We start from the raw sequence: 12,553 nt of genomic DNA on the forward strand, positions 1-12,553 counted from the left end.
TTTTTTTTTTTTTTTTTTTTTTTTTTTTTTTTTTTTTTTGTGTGTGTGTGTGTGTGTGTGTGTGTGTGTGTCTTTCTAGGAGCTTGTTCATTTCATCTGTCTTATATAATTTATGGCATTCACTGTATCCCCTTACCGTCCTGTTCATTTATGTATCTGGTAATAATTTCTGTTTTCAGCCCTGAATTAACTTAAGATTTTTTTTTTTCTTTAAGAATTTTATTTAGAGGCTGGGTGTGTTGGTGCATACCTTTAATCCCTGCAGTCGAGAGGTAGAGGCAGGGGGATCTCTGTGAGTCTCAGGCTAACTTGGCTTTACACAGCAAGTTCCAGGTGGGCCAGCATGACCCTGTCTCAAAAAACAAACAAATAAACACGCACACACACACACAATTTAATTTAGTCTTAAAAACAGATCCTAAAATGTGCATCAGCTAAAATATCCAAGATATCTAAAATTACTTTTAAAGAGAACAAAATTTGAAGGGCTTATGCCACCTTGTATCGAAGCTTCCTCTAAATTTATTAATCAAGGCCAGGTGACACATTGGGAAAGGTGTTTTTATTTATCATTTTCCCCCCTCTCTGTGTATGTGTGTTCAAATCTAGATTCCTGATATGAGAGACATAGTGACATCCACTTGCCTGTGTCTGGCTTGTTTCTCTTAACACGATGATCTACAGTTCCATCCATTTTCTGGCAAATGCTAATTTTTCTTCTTCACATCAACTTGATATTAGTAATTGGTGTCTTTCCTCCTTTTCAATTCCAGTTTGTCAGTTTTGTTATTTCTTTTAATTAGCTTTTTATTTTATTGATTTTTCTCTATTTTTTCCCCCTTTCGCTTCTGTTGTATATTTTATTTATTTATTTTTTTCTTTAACTTGCTTAGAACTTAGTTTCTCCAGTCTTCTTGGTCATCAGCTGGAGATTGTTTTGCTAAGTAGTTAGACCTAGAAGTCTCTACCTGAGCATGCTTGTGGCTTCTCAACTTTGGTGTACGGTGCTTTATTTTCATTTGCCTGGAAGTATTTTCTGATTTCCCTTTGAAGCATGTTCCTGGGTGTTTGGTGTTTAATGTCCAGGTATTTGTGAATTCCCAAACTTCCTGCTGTGATGGTAGGATCACTTACAAGCAATTTCAGGTCATTTACATGTCTTGAGACCCTCTTGTGGGCCAGCATCTGGGAACATTGCTGGGTACTGTGGGGAAGCTGTGCTCTGCCACAGGGCAGTGTCTGTGTGTCCTCCCATGGTGGAAGTGTCCACTCCCATTGAACTTCTGCTGTGAGATGTGTGCAGTCCACCCTTCGTCTTTTTTCAGCTTACTTAAAAAGCACAACCCTCTCAGTATTTCTGTCCTGGTCAGCTTCCTCCTAATTCCTTTGCTGATTAGGCTCTTCTCAGTATGTTTATTTCCTGGGGTGGAAAAAAGATGTATGTCCTCACACTATACTTGTTCTTTAATATGAACCTGGCAGGTATCAGCAAAGCCAGAGAACGTGTGATACTGTCACTCCTCTTCTCACCATCTCCGTGCTAACTCACTCCCCTCAGAGCTGGCAATCTGTCCCTTCTCTCCATTTGAGCTCACTCACACTCCCAATTATGTATGTCATTGCTCTTATACACGACTGAAACAATCCCATTTTAATAGACTTTTCCTATAATTAATGTCTGTCTATCTATTTGTCTGTCTGTCTGCCTATCTGTATATCCATCTATCCATCTATCCATCCATCCCTTAATCCCTCCCTCCCTCCCTCCATCCCTCCATCCCTTCATCCCTTCCTCCATCCATTCATCCTTCCATCCATCTATCAATGTGAGACAGGGCCTTATAGCCTGGCTTGGGCTTGAACTTGTTCTGTAGTCCAGGCTGGCATTGAACTCTTGATTTCCTGTTTCAGCCTGTATCCTGGAATTATAGGCATGTGCCCAGCTTTAAAATCCTAACTAAAACAATTACATTAATTTATTTGTGTGGTGTACTGTTAAGTTGGTGCACAGTAGCTCCCAGGTGCATGTGGAATTCAGTTAGTGTTAGTCAGTTCTCTCTTTTCCACCATGCGGGTTAAAAATGAAGTTTTGTCGGGTTCAACAGCTGAGCCATCTCACCAGCTCCAGAATTCTAATTATTCTAACCTTTCATTTAAAACACCCTAGAATGTACAGGAAAGTACCTTTGTCATCCTGTCTCTGCCTCCCTGTTCTTGGAGCTCTGAAAGAGTGAGTTGCAAACAAACTACCACCCTGGCGCCTCAGGGGTACTTCTGGTGTCAAGGCTATCTCAGCACACAGTCAAGGCCTTGGGCTTTTGTTGCCTCCGCACACCTTAATATGTGCCACCAACTGTCCACTTTAGTGTCCAGGAGTCCCCCAGTGGGGTCGGCAGCCCCTTTGTTGCAGACTTGGCTTTGCACGTTACTGGCTTTGGGGCATGACCCCCTGGTCTCCCGTCACATGGGTCTGTGGCAGGGTTACAGGGTTACTGGATTCTGCTAATGTGTGGTTGCTCTCTGCATAGCTTTGCTGGTCTCTGATCTGTCCTCTTCTTTCCACATGGATGTATCTGTCGGCCTGAATTTCCAGGACTGGACCTTGCATACCATCTTGCAGAGCAGGGACTCCTGCTATCTTGTGAATGAGTCAAGGGCTGCCTGGCTGACACTCTTTGTCCTGTGTCACCTTGCACACACACCTTGAATTTCCTCCAGCTTGGGTTCTCACTGGCCCATGGAATTGATTTTCCTCCTTGTCAGCTAGAAGTTTGGGTCCTGAGGACTGTGTCTCACTGGCTTACAATCATGTTAGGTGTGGGCTGTCAAAACAGTGGATGCCAGGAGAGATGAGGTCTTCTGTGTGCGTGTATTTTTAGCTTGTTATTCGTTTATTGGGTGAAATGAAATCAGCTCGGCCCACTGCACGCGTTGCAGAGGTAGGCTCTGATTTCTTATAGATGATGTGGCTCTTGGTTACCTCATATGAGATGAACCCTCCAGCCTTTTTTTTTTTTTTTTAATAAAAAAAGCCTTTTATTAAATAAAGCCATCCACTCATGGAGTAGGGCAACTCATGTCTTCCTTCCTTACAAAGAGGAAGAGTGAATGGGGACTTCTCTCATGTTCCTAGGCTAGAGAAAAGACGTGGCTCGATGTGAACAATGGAATCCTTTTTCTCCCCTTCCCTACGCCTTTTTTTTTTTTTTTTTTTTTTTTTTCTCCAGTGAGCAAGATTTGGGAATTTCGTTAGTGCCAGTCAGACACTTCAGTAAGACCCCTGGTCATGTGTTAAATATTAATTTGTGCAGGGCATGTGACACAATAATGACAGGCACATAGAACTGGAGACAGTGCTGGGCCGGGCCACAGGCCCAGCCTTACGGGAAGTGGCTCCATCATCTTGAATGCTGGGAAAGCCCTGCTCCTCCAGGCCCTGCCCTACCTGCAGGAGCACTCAGCTCAGAGCTCCCCTCCTGCAGCTGCTGTGGCTGCAGAAGTGAGCTTGTGGAGAGGTCTTATGGAGAGGCACTGGCTTCCTCTAGGTCAGTACTAGGTACATTTACCTCAGGCATAATGGCTGTTCTCTTGAACTCTGCTCCAAGGGAGCAAGGGTTCTGCTAGTGTCCAAGTCTTGCGACTCTAGTCCTTGTGGACTTGACTTTGGTTCTTACAAAGGATGGATTTGAGATATGTTCTTCCTCCTACCCCCTCATGGCTCTCTACTAAAGTTCTTTCCCTTCGTATTGGAAGAAGATGTTTGCACAAAATGCCTTTTTCTTTCCCCATTTTTCAATCTCATAGCTTAGCTTCCTCACCTCTCTGTCACCAGTCCATCTTTCCACATATCTAGCTACTCATCATTTTTCTGTCTCGTTCCAAAACACACACGAGGCAGTTTTCAGAATTAGTGAAAGCATACAGCCGAAAAAACCGGCCCTCGGCTAGAGAGCCAGTACCACATGCACTTTCCTGGTGCCTGTCACAGTGTGTGATCTGCGTCCTGGCCCCACACAGTTAGAAATACTGACCAAGCTGCCAGCAGGGAAGCAGGGCTTTTGGGATACACCCCTGTCTGTAAGATAGACACGTGGCTTAGGAGAAGCTCAGCCACCAAGACTTAAGCAGGTGTTTTTTTGTGTGTCCTATGACATCAAAGATTTCTGCCTTTCCTTCTCTCAGTTGGAGTTCTCTCTGTAGTTACTTCTGTTCTGAAGTAACTACCTCTCCCTGTGTGAGTTCGGTGGCAAGGGTTGGTCAGAAATAGAAAATGACAGCCACGGAGAGGCAACTAGCACTTTCAAGTTATTTTTTTGAGCTATCCGGCTCAGGAAGTGGCTCATACACCGCCCCCCCCCCCCCTTGAGGCCCCAGTGTGGTTCCTGGGTCATTGTCCATATGGTACTTTTTATGTAATGCATTTCATGTTCTTTAATGGGAAAATCTTCACAGGGAGGGAAGGCCACTGGAGTTAGTTAACCCTGCATGTCATGCTGCCACGGTGAGAGCATTCCAGCCAGTGGATAATCGGAAGACTCTGGCTGGGGTTCAGATCCCATCGGCATGCGCTTAGGTCTTTGCTTTTGCACACTCCTCTTTCAAGAAATAAGGGACAGGGAAGAGAAAAAAAGCACATGACTGTTCTCTCTTTCTCTGTCCGCAGGTGCCCTCACCACTAACGGCATCAATCCTGACACCAGTACCGAGATCGGCCGGGCCAAGAACTGTCTCAGCCCAGAGGACATAATTGACAAATACAAAGAGGCCATTTCCTATTACAGCAAGGTGACTTGATGGCTTTGTACTGTCTTTGTGTCATTGTCTTTCCAGTCAGGGAGTTCCCTGTTGACATTATGTCATATTGCAGTATCTTTAAAAAAAAAAAAATGCAATGTAGGTTATACATTATTGGTGGCATTCATTTGTGTGTGAGCCACGATACATGTGTGGAGACCGCAGGACAACACAGAGGAGCTGGTTCTCCCCTCACCATGTGGGTCCTGGTGATGAGACTGTCTGGCCAGCATGTTCTCCTCTTACTTGCTTTTTTGTATTGTATTATTTTCTAGTACATAGTGCTAAATGCCTAAAACGTTTATTTTTTTTTCCCATTACAAACAGTATGTATTTAATATAAATTTGGAAAAAGCCTGTCACAGCACATTCACGGATAGTTATTATTGATCTTTCTACAACAGCTTTCTGTACTTCTGAAAACCAATGTGTCCCAGTGAGGGTTACTGTTGCCGTGATGAAACACCATGGCCAGCATCAATTTGGGGGGGTGGGGAGAGGATTTATTTGGCTTATATTTCCATATCACAATTCATCACTGAAGGAAGCCAGGACAGGAACTCAAAACAGGGCAGGAACCTGGAGGCGGGAGCTGATGCAGACGCTACGGAGGGCTGCTGCTTACTGGTTTGCTCCTTACATGGCTTGCTCAGCCTGCTTTCTTAAAATGTGTGCCAAGCCAGTGAGGTAAAATTTCAAGGCAAAGGAAAAAAGAGAGGAAGGGCAGAGCTTAAAATAAAAGAGGAATTCAATAAATGATGGTAAAGCAGGTACAGGAGAATCAGTTACATCCATGGCATAAAGAGGCAAATTAAGGAGGTAATTTTACAAAGGATGCAGAGGTAGGCTTCAAAGCCATTTTGGTCTACATAGCTGGTCCAAACTAGCCAGAGATACACAACGAGATCCTGTCTCGATCCCCTTCCCACACCAAAATTTTTCTTAAAAAAAATCTAATTGGTCTAAAAAATATATAATTATAGGGTTATTTATCAGAGCAGAAGAATTCAAAGCTAAATACTATCCAGTGATAGAAGATTATTTAAATTAATAATTCCATGTCTTTCTATGTTGGAGTGGGAATTAAGACAGATTGCAGATAACCTCTGATGCCCTGTCCAGTGACTGGCATCTATAAAACCAGCCTCCAGCACATTCATGTGGGAACCAGAGGACATTCAACACAACATTTTTATAGCAGTAGAAAGGAAAAAACTGTAAATGTCCACTCGCAAGAGGATCAGCAGGCATTTCACAGTGACCCCAAGAGAGACGTTGTCAGCTGGGAGCCACCACGCCCAGTTCCCTCAGAACAGCTTTCTCATCTCACGAGGCCTTCCTTGCAAAACCTTCTTGGGATGATGGGTTATTATTCTTTGGTAACTCTGAAATACATTACTTAATAAAAACTGAAGCTGGCATTCTGGTAGAATACACAGCACGCTTCTTATTTCGGGAAGAAGATGTCCTCACAGTGCTGCTCGCCTCTAGAAGGCTCGAGGGGCAAGCATTTCCACATTGGCGTTCTGGCCTCTTGTGTAGTGCTGCGGCCCCTCCCCTCCCCTGTATAGAATACAAACAGTTTTCTCTGTATTCCAAACTATTGTATATCTCTTTGCTTGTTTTACAAGTGGAATTTTTTCCCATTCCACTCATTTAAACTGTTGGATAGAAATGTAGTTTGCTTTTTTAAAAAATTATGTTTGTTTATTTAGTGCTTGCACACACACACACACACACACACACACACACACACACACCTGGAGGGAGGCCAGAGTGCAACTTGTGGCATTGATTTTTCCCCTTCTATCCCAACAGTCCCAGGGGTCGAACTCAGGGACTCACGTTGTCAGTCTTTGTGACAAGTATTTTTCCTCACTGAGCCATTTTGCTGGCCCCAGACTGACTCTTTAATGTCCATTTTAAAGCTTAAGGCATTTAAAAATGGAATGAAGCCCCCTCGCCCCTTCAGAGCCCTTTCCTGTCTGTTTTAGGAAAACAGTCTCCAAGAGCATCCAAATGAATCGTTACACAGCTGTAGGGCCCCGAGAAGTAGGGTTCCGACTGCACACACTTGAGATCTGCCTTCTTGCCATTGTGGGCGCACTTGTGCCTGCAGGCGGATGCCATCTCCCCAGCCAGGTGGGAGCCTCAGTGGCCACCTGGTGTGTGAACATCGCCTCCGGGGCCAAGTCTGGCCCGCTGGGACACAACAGAGGAGTCAGGCGGCTTCGCCACCACCAGTCAGAGAGAGCAGCATGCAGACAGAGCACCCCTCTGCCCTCTCCAGCCATCTGACCCTGTGCAGGTCTGCAGGCCCGGATACCGGTTTCTCATCTCTCTGCTGCACAGAATGCTTAATCAGGGCCAATGATTTTTACATATATAAATGGCCAGCGCAGTGGCAGGCTCATTAGTACTGCTCAATAAAGCATTGGTTATTGCCTCCTCTTCCTGGGTTCAGTATGCTACATGGCATCTGGGCAAAGCCAGCTCCTCATATGTATGTAAAGCAGACGGAAGGAGGAAATTCATGTCTTGCTTTCCCTGAGTAATCTTTTCATTCCTGCGCTTCACCGAGCCCTTTCTGCTTTTCTTTCTCCTCTCACCTCCTCCCCTGAAGAGCCCGAGCTTTTCCAATGCTACCCAAGACCTCTGATTAATTAAGGTTGATCCAGTGCTTGGCTTTCACTTAGTACTCATTAAGAGGCGTCGTCTGCAGACTGGTCTCCGTGAATGGCTTCTCCCTGGACTCCTGAGCACTGTCTCAGGATGTTCTGTTGTGTTAGGAGAGATGAGCTGGAGGCCTGGACACACTGCTGAGGTGTTGGGAACCTCAGACAGTCTGCAGCCTTACGTCTTTCTTTAGGCACAAGAAAATAGGCTGAGGCCCTTGTCTCCATCAATGTCACGTGCATGTAACTTGGCCGCCACCATCAGTGCATGGACAGCAGGGCAGTCTGGCAGAACAGAGGACTGTGCTCATTTGGTCCCCATGTCCAGACAGCCATTGTTGTACCTCTGTCATCACTCGTATCCTCTGTGCACATGCTTTCCAGATGTGCTGTGCTTATACCTATAGCTTGAGAATAAATCCTAAGCTGCTTCTGGGCACGAACATCGCATTGCTTCGCTTTGCGGCCCAGTCCCACCGTGTGTGGGGTGCTATCTAGCTAGGGTCAGCGCGGACAGCGAGGACTGTCCATGGTGCTGAACCATCTCCCTGTCCTAATGGAGCAGTTGTGATTCAGAGGAGACCTACAGAACCCGTTCTGTTCCAATGCCTGCGCTATGGTATAGGTGGTTCTGAGACAAGATCAGTGGCACAGAACACAGACAGCCCAGATGGCTTCTGCAAAATGCAACAAATTCCCAACTGCTGCATTAAAGCCGCAGGGGTGAGAACCACATTTAGGTAAGAAAAATGGCAAAGCATCCATTCGTAATATGGGCTGAGCATCCCTAACTCAAAAACCTAAATCCCCAAAACCCAAGCTCCTCTAAATGTTAATCACTTCTGGTCTCAAGGAATCCTCAGCCTGACTGCCCCTGGAATGAGCACCACGGTTGTATGATTTTAATTAACGCAAACTTAGGGTTATTTCAACTTGTACCCATTAACACAGACTCTCGGAATTAGCTTTTCCCTGAGGGTACCAGGGGCCTTGTGCCAGGGAAGTGCTGATGCCTGGCTTGTCAGTAGAAACTTCCTAGCTCTGGAAACACCCTTGCCCCTTGCTGATGGAGGTGTTCTCTTCATACCCGCAGTATAAGAACGCCGGAGTGATTGAGCTAGAAGCGTGTGTCAAGGCTGTGCGTGTCCTGGCTATACAGAAGCGTGGCATGGAAGCGTCGGAGTTTCTCCAGAATGCTGTATACATCAACCTCCGGCAGGTGAGCCTGTGTCTGCCTCCGTGGAGGGGGAACTCAGGTCTCCTGAAATGCATCACTTATGATCCAGCTCTGAGATTGTATGGTATAATAACAATTCAGGGGTCATAGTCCAAGAGCTTCTTCATTGTATTTTTAGAATTCAAAATTCACTGTCTTCTCCCGATTTCTATTGGGAATGATAGCATTGGCTCCTGCCAGCTTTGCAACCTTGACGTATCTTGTGGCTCTTGCCTTTGTCACTTGTGAAATGCTTGCTATTTGTAATGCTGGGCTGTTTGGTTTACAAAACATGAGGCTTGTCTAGCTCCATTCACACAGTAGGCACCTCACAAATGGTTAAATCTGAGCCTAAAGAGCACACTGAGGATTGAACCCAGGGCCTCCTGTGTGCCAGGCTGGCACTCCTCCACGGAGCAGCAGCCCCAGCCCCTGAAAAGGTATTTGATAAGGCAGTCATGAAAGCATTTAGTGGCGGATTCACAACGTCGCTCCCCAACCTGGAGGCTGTTAGCTCTGTGTAGCCAAGTGGAACTGATCTATAGGCAAGCCAAGGGAGACAGGGCTCCGGCAAGCAGCAGCCGGCCCATAGACGCCACGTTGAAGTAGCGTGGAGGGAAGCAGCCACTCTGCCATCACTGAGTGGCAGCTTCATAGGGAAGGCAGGTGTTGAAAGGCATGTGAGTGACACACAGAGGGATCAGAGTGTCAGCTCAACCACAGAGGGGGAGACAAACACAGAATAAGGTCCAAAAGACACTGGAAAGACTGCCCCAGTGTTGCCGGCTCACATAGATGGAAGAGCACCGGTGGCCTCAAACTGGGGGAGCACAGAGAACCAGCTGCACCTCATGAGCTTAGGGAAGGCTAGGAGAGGCCCCAATGTCTGTTCTCTGTTGGCTTCCAGTAGCCAGGAGGCAGGAGAGGCAAAAACCTGTACTTTGATGTAGAAGCGTCAGTTACCTGGGAAGTGGCCTGAGATGAGCTAGATGTCAGTTTCTAGCTGAAGTTTACAGTTTAACTTGGTTCTACCCAGGGTTCCATGCTGTTTGTGTGTGTGTGTGTGTGTGTGTGTGTGTGTGTGTGTGTGTGTGTGTATTTACATTTATTTTATTTGTGTATATCTGTTCCTATGTGTGGGCACGTATGCCACAACATGCATGTGGTCAGAGGACAGCTTGGATAAGTCTGTTCTCTCATTTCCTCTTGTTGGTCCTGGGGATTGAACGTCAGTTGTCAGGCTTAGTGGCATGCCCCTTTACCTGCTGAGCCATCTCACCCGCCCCCGAAGCTGTGTCTTTTCAGGGATGATGCTAAGGCTGTAGTCCTTGTTGAGGACTGGAGGGCAGGATGCCCCAATGCCAGGCATACACAAACTCACTGCAATGTGCATTGACTGAGATCCTGGACGGTTAAAGCCCTTCTAATGCCTGCCTCACAGGGTATGGACCCAGGACTGAGGGAAAGAGACCATCAAAGTGGCTGAAGAGCAGAGGTGGGATGCTAGAGCCTCACTGGACTGGAGCATGGAGGGCCAGCAGGGGTCAGGCTAGTGTAACTGCCAAAGGACAGTGAAGGTAACACACACAGGGCAAGAGGGTAGGACCCTGACACAAGCCATACCTCCAAGGTAGATTGGAAAGGGTCCAGGGAAGCCTTTGAAACTTCTTGTAGCCAGGGGGCTGGGTCTCATGTCCATCCACAGGTCTGCAGTGGGCTAGTGCTATTGTCATCAGGCCTAGGGGTTTCAGGAGACAGCCTTGAAACAGAAGAGGCTTTTCTCAGACTTGGAATGGAGTCTGTTGGGCTTAGTTGGTGCTAGAGGACTGGGTGGCTGCCAGCCATCCAAGCCCTGCTTTGCCTCTGTAGACCGATGGACCCTCACTCTCTGCAGTTATTGAACTTACCTTGCAGATTAAAGGTAGGGTGCTTGGACCTAACTGCAAAACCGTTTTCCCAGCTGGGCCTGTTTGGACCACCTCTGCTATGGCATTGCTTTGCCTCAGGCAAACACTAGAGGGCAGCAATGCTCCGTGGCAAATACAGCCCTGCGGCACAGGGGCGGTTCCTGGCCTTCTATATTCTGTCTGTACAAAGAGGAAGGCCCTTTGCTGTAGTTGACTCATCCTGATGTTAGTCTGCTAGTTGAGAAGGCAGCAAAATAATGAGTTCTGGTGGGATTTTAAAATCACAGCAACAAAGGGCGTGTAGTTTTTCTGAAATAGAGCAAGCTTTAGGTTCTTCATCAAAGTGTGTTCCAAGTGCAACTTGATGATAATGAATGACTTTGACAAATGGTGGACATTCTGGAAGGAATGGAGATGTGACTAGTGCAGGTGCCGTCTCTCCTTACGAGTGAGCCTATGGTGCACACCTTTAATCCAGCACTCAGGAAGCAGAGGCAGTCAGATCAAGGCCAACTTGGTCTGCAGAGTGAGTTCCAGAACAGCCAGGGCTACACAGAGAAACCTTGTCTCGAAAAACAAAACAAAACAAACAAACAAACAAACAAACAAACAAAAAACCCCAAACCAAACCAACCAACCAACCAACCAACCAACCAACCAACCAACCAAACAAGATGTAGAATCTCTTCTCCCCTGTGTTGGCTGTTTTAGGTGAATGGTTTGTGGTAATTATCTGGCACTCCTAAAGGGCAGCAAATAGCTGCCTGTGTACAGATCTGTGTGCTGGCCATGAAGGTTTCACAGGCAAATGTCAGGGTTTGTATTAGAACAGGGCCTGGGACTTCAGCCCCCAGACCCAGGTTCAGTCAACTTTTCCTCTGTGTGTGACTAGAGGAGTCATGCATCCTCTTAGCAGCCTGTTTCTGTGGAAAGCCAGAGGCCTCCTTAATCCTTTGCAAGTTGCAAATGCTACAGGAACACTTCCTTAGTGTTATATACACCCACCAGGCACACCAGAGTGGTCAGGAGTCTGCAAACCTCACTGGCATCCATTCACAGATGCCTTGAAGTATGAATCTATCTGTTCTTTGAGATTCTGTAGTCTAAGTGCAGCCATTCACATCCACAGAGAGGGAGCTTAGGAAAAAGGAACAGTGTCACCGGCAACAAAGAAGATGGTGGCCTTAGAGGTGAGGGGTTTCTTGGAGGTGTCTTCCCGCGCCCTTCCCGCCCATTCCTTTCCCTCTGGGTTGGGCAGGAGCCAGAGTAGGCATAGCCTGTCTGTTTGCCTGCCTGCCTACTTGCCTGCTGTCTAGTCTAGTGAGTGGCAGACAGTCATCCTCCAAGCTGGCTGAGCCAAGAAGTGGAGGGGGACCCGGCTGATAAACACTAGACACGAGGGCAAACAATTCCCAAATGAGTCAGTTCTACAGGAAAAAAGAGCATGTTCCCGCCTTGTAGGGGGGCTGCCCGGGAGGCTTGTGTCCCCAGAACAGAAGTGATATTGCAACGTAGCAAAATGTGCAGCGAAGGGAGCTGTGTGGGCTGCGACGACTGCTCGCCAAGCCGCCGGCTTGCAGCGGCTCCATCTAGTGCTGCACAGCAGAGCCGGGGCAGCTTCCGCGCTGCTCAAAGCCAGTTGTAAAGATGGAGGAGAAGCCTACCGGGAGACCCAACTAATCTCACAGCATCTCCCATTGTTATTTAAATCTCCTCACTGTGACACCAACACCCAACCATCCTGTGGCTCTCCTTACCCCAGCAACACAAGGAACTGAGTACATTTTTATTTTCAACTGGAAATGACCTTAAGAGAAAGTGCTAGTAAGGAAGTGTTTGGAAAGCTAGATCCACAGCTGAGGGTCACACAGAGGCACTTTCCTTGACCCCCTCACTTCTTAAAGTTCTGAAATGATTGTGTGCCCTTTAAGAACATTTTCCTTTATGAGGCTTTTGAGGAG

General features: G+C 46.8%; 1 protein-coding gene across 2 annotated transcripts in view; it reads left to right on the plus strand.

The window, feature by feature from the left end:
- The window catches only part of Trappc9 (trafficking protein particle complex subunit 9), a 448,636-nt gene that overhangs the window by 23,643 nt on the left and 412,440 nt on the right, over positions 1 to 12,553 (plus strand). For both annotated transcript variants that reach the window (XM_055626329.1, XM_055626330.1), the window contains 2 exons: positions 4,664 to 4,785; positions 8,563 to 8,688. In XM_055626329.1, the coding sequence (XP_055482304.1) occupies positions 4,664 to 4,785; positions 8,563 to 8,688 (248 nt within the window). The remainder of the gene's footprint in view (positions 1 to 4,663; positions 4,786 to 8,562; positions 8,689 to 12,553) is intronic.

The sequence above is a fragment of the Psammomys obesus genome, unplaced genomic scaffold (assembly GCF_907164565.1).
Source record: "Psammomys obesus unplaced genomic scaffold, mPsaObe1.curated_primary_1811, whole genome shotgun sequence".
Lineage (NCBI taxonomy): Eukaryota > Metazoa > Chordata > Mammalia > Rodentia > Muridae > Psammomys > Psammomys obesus.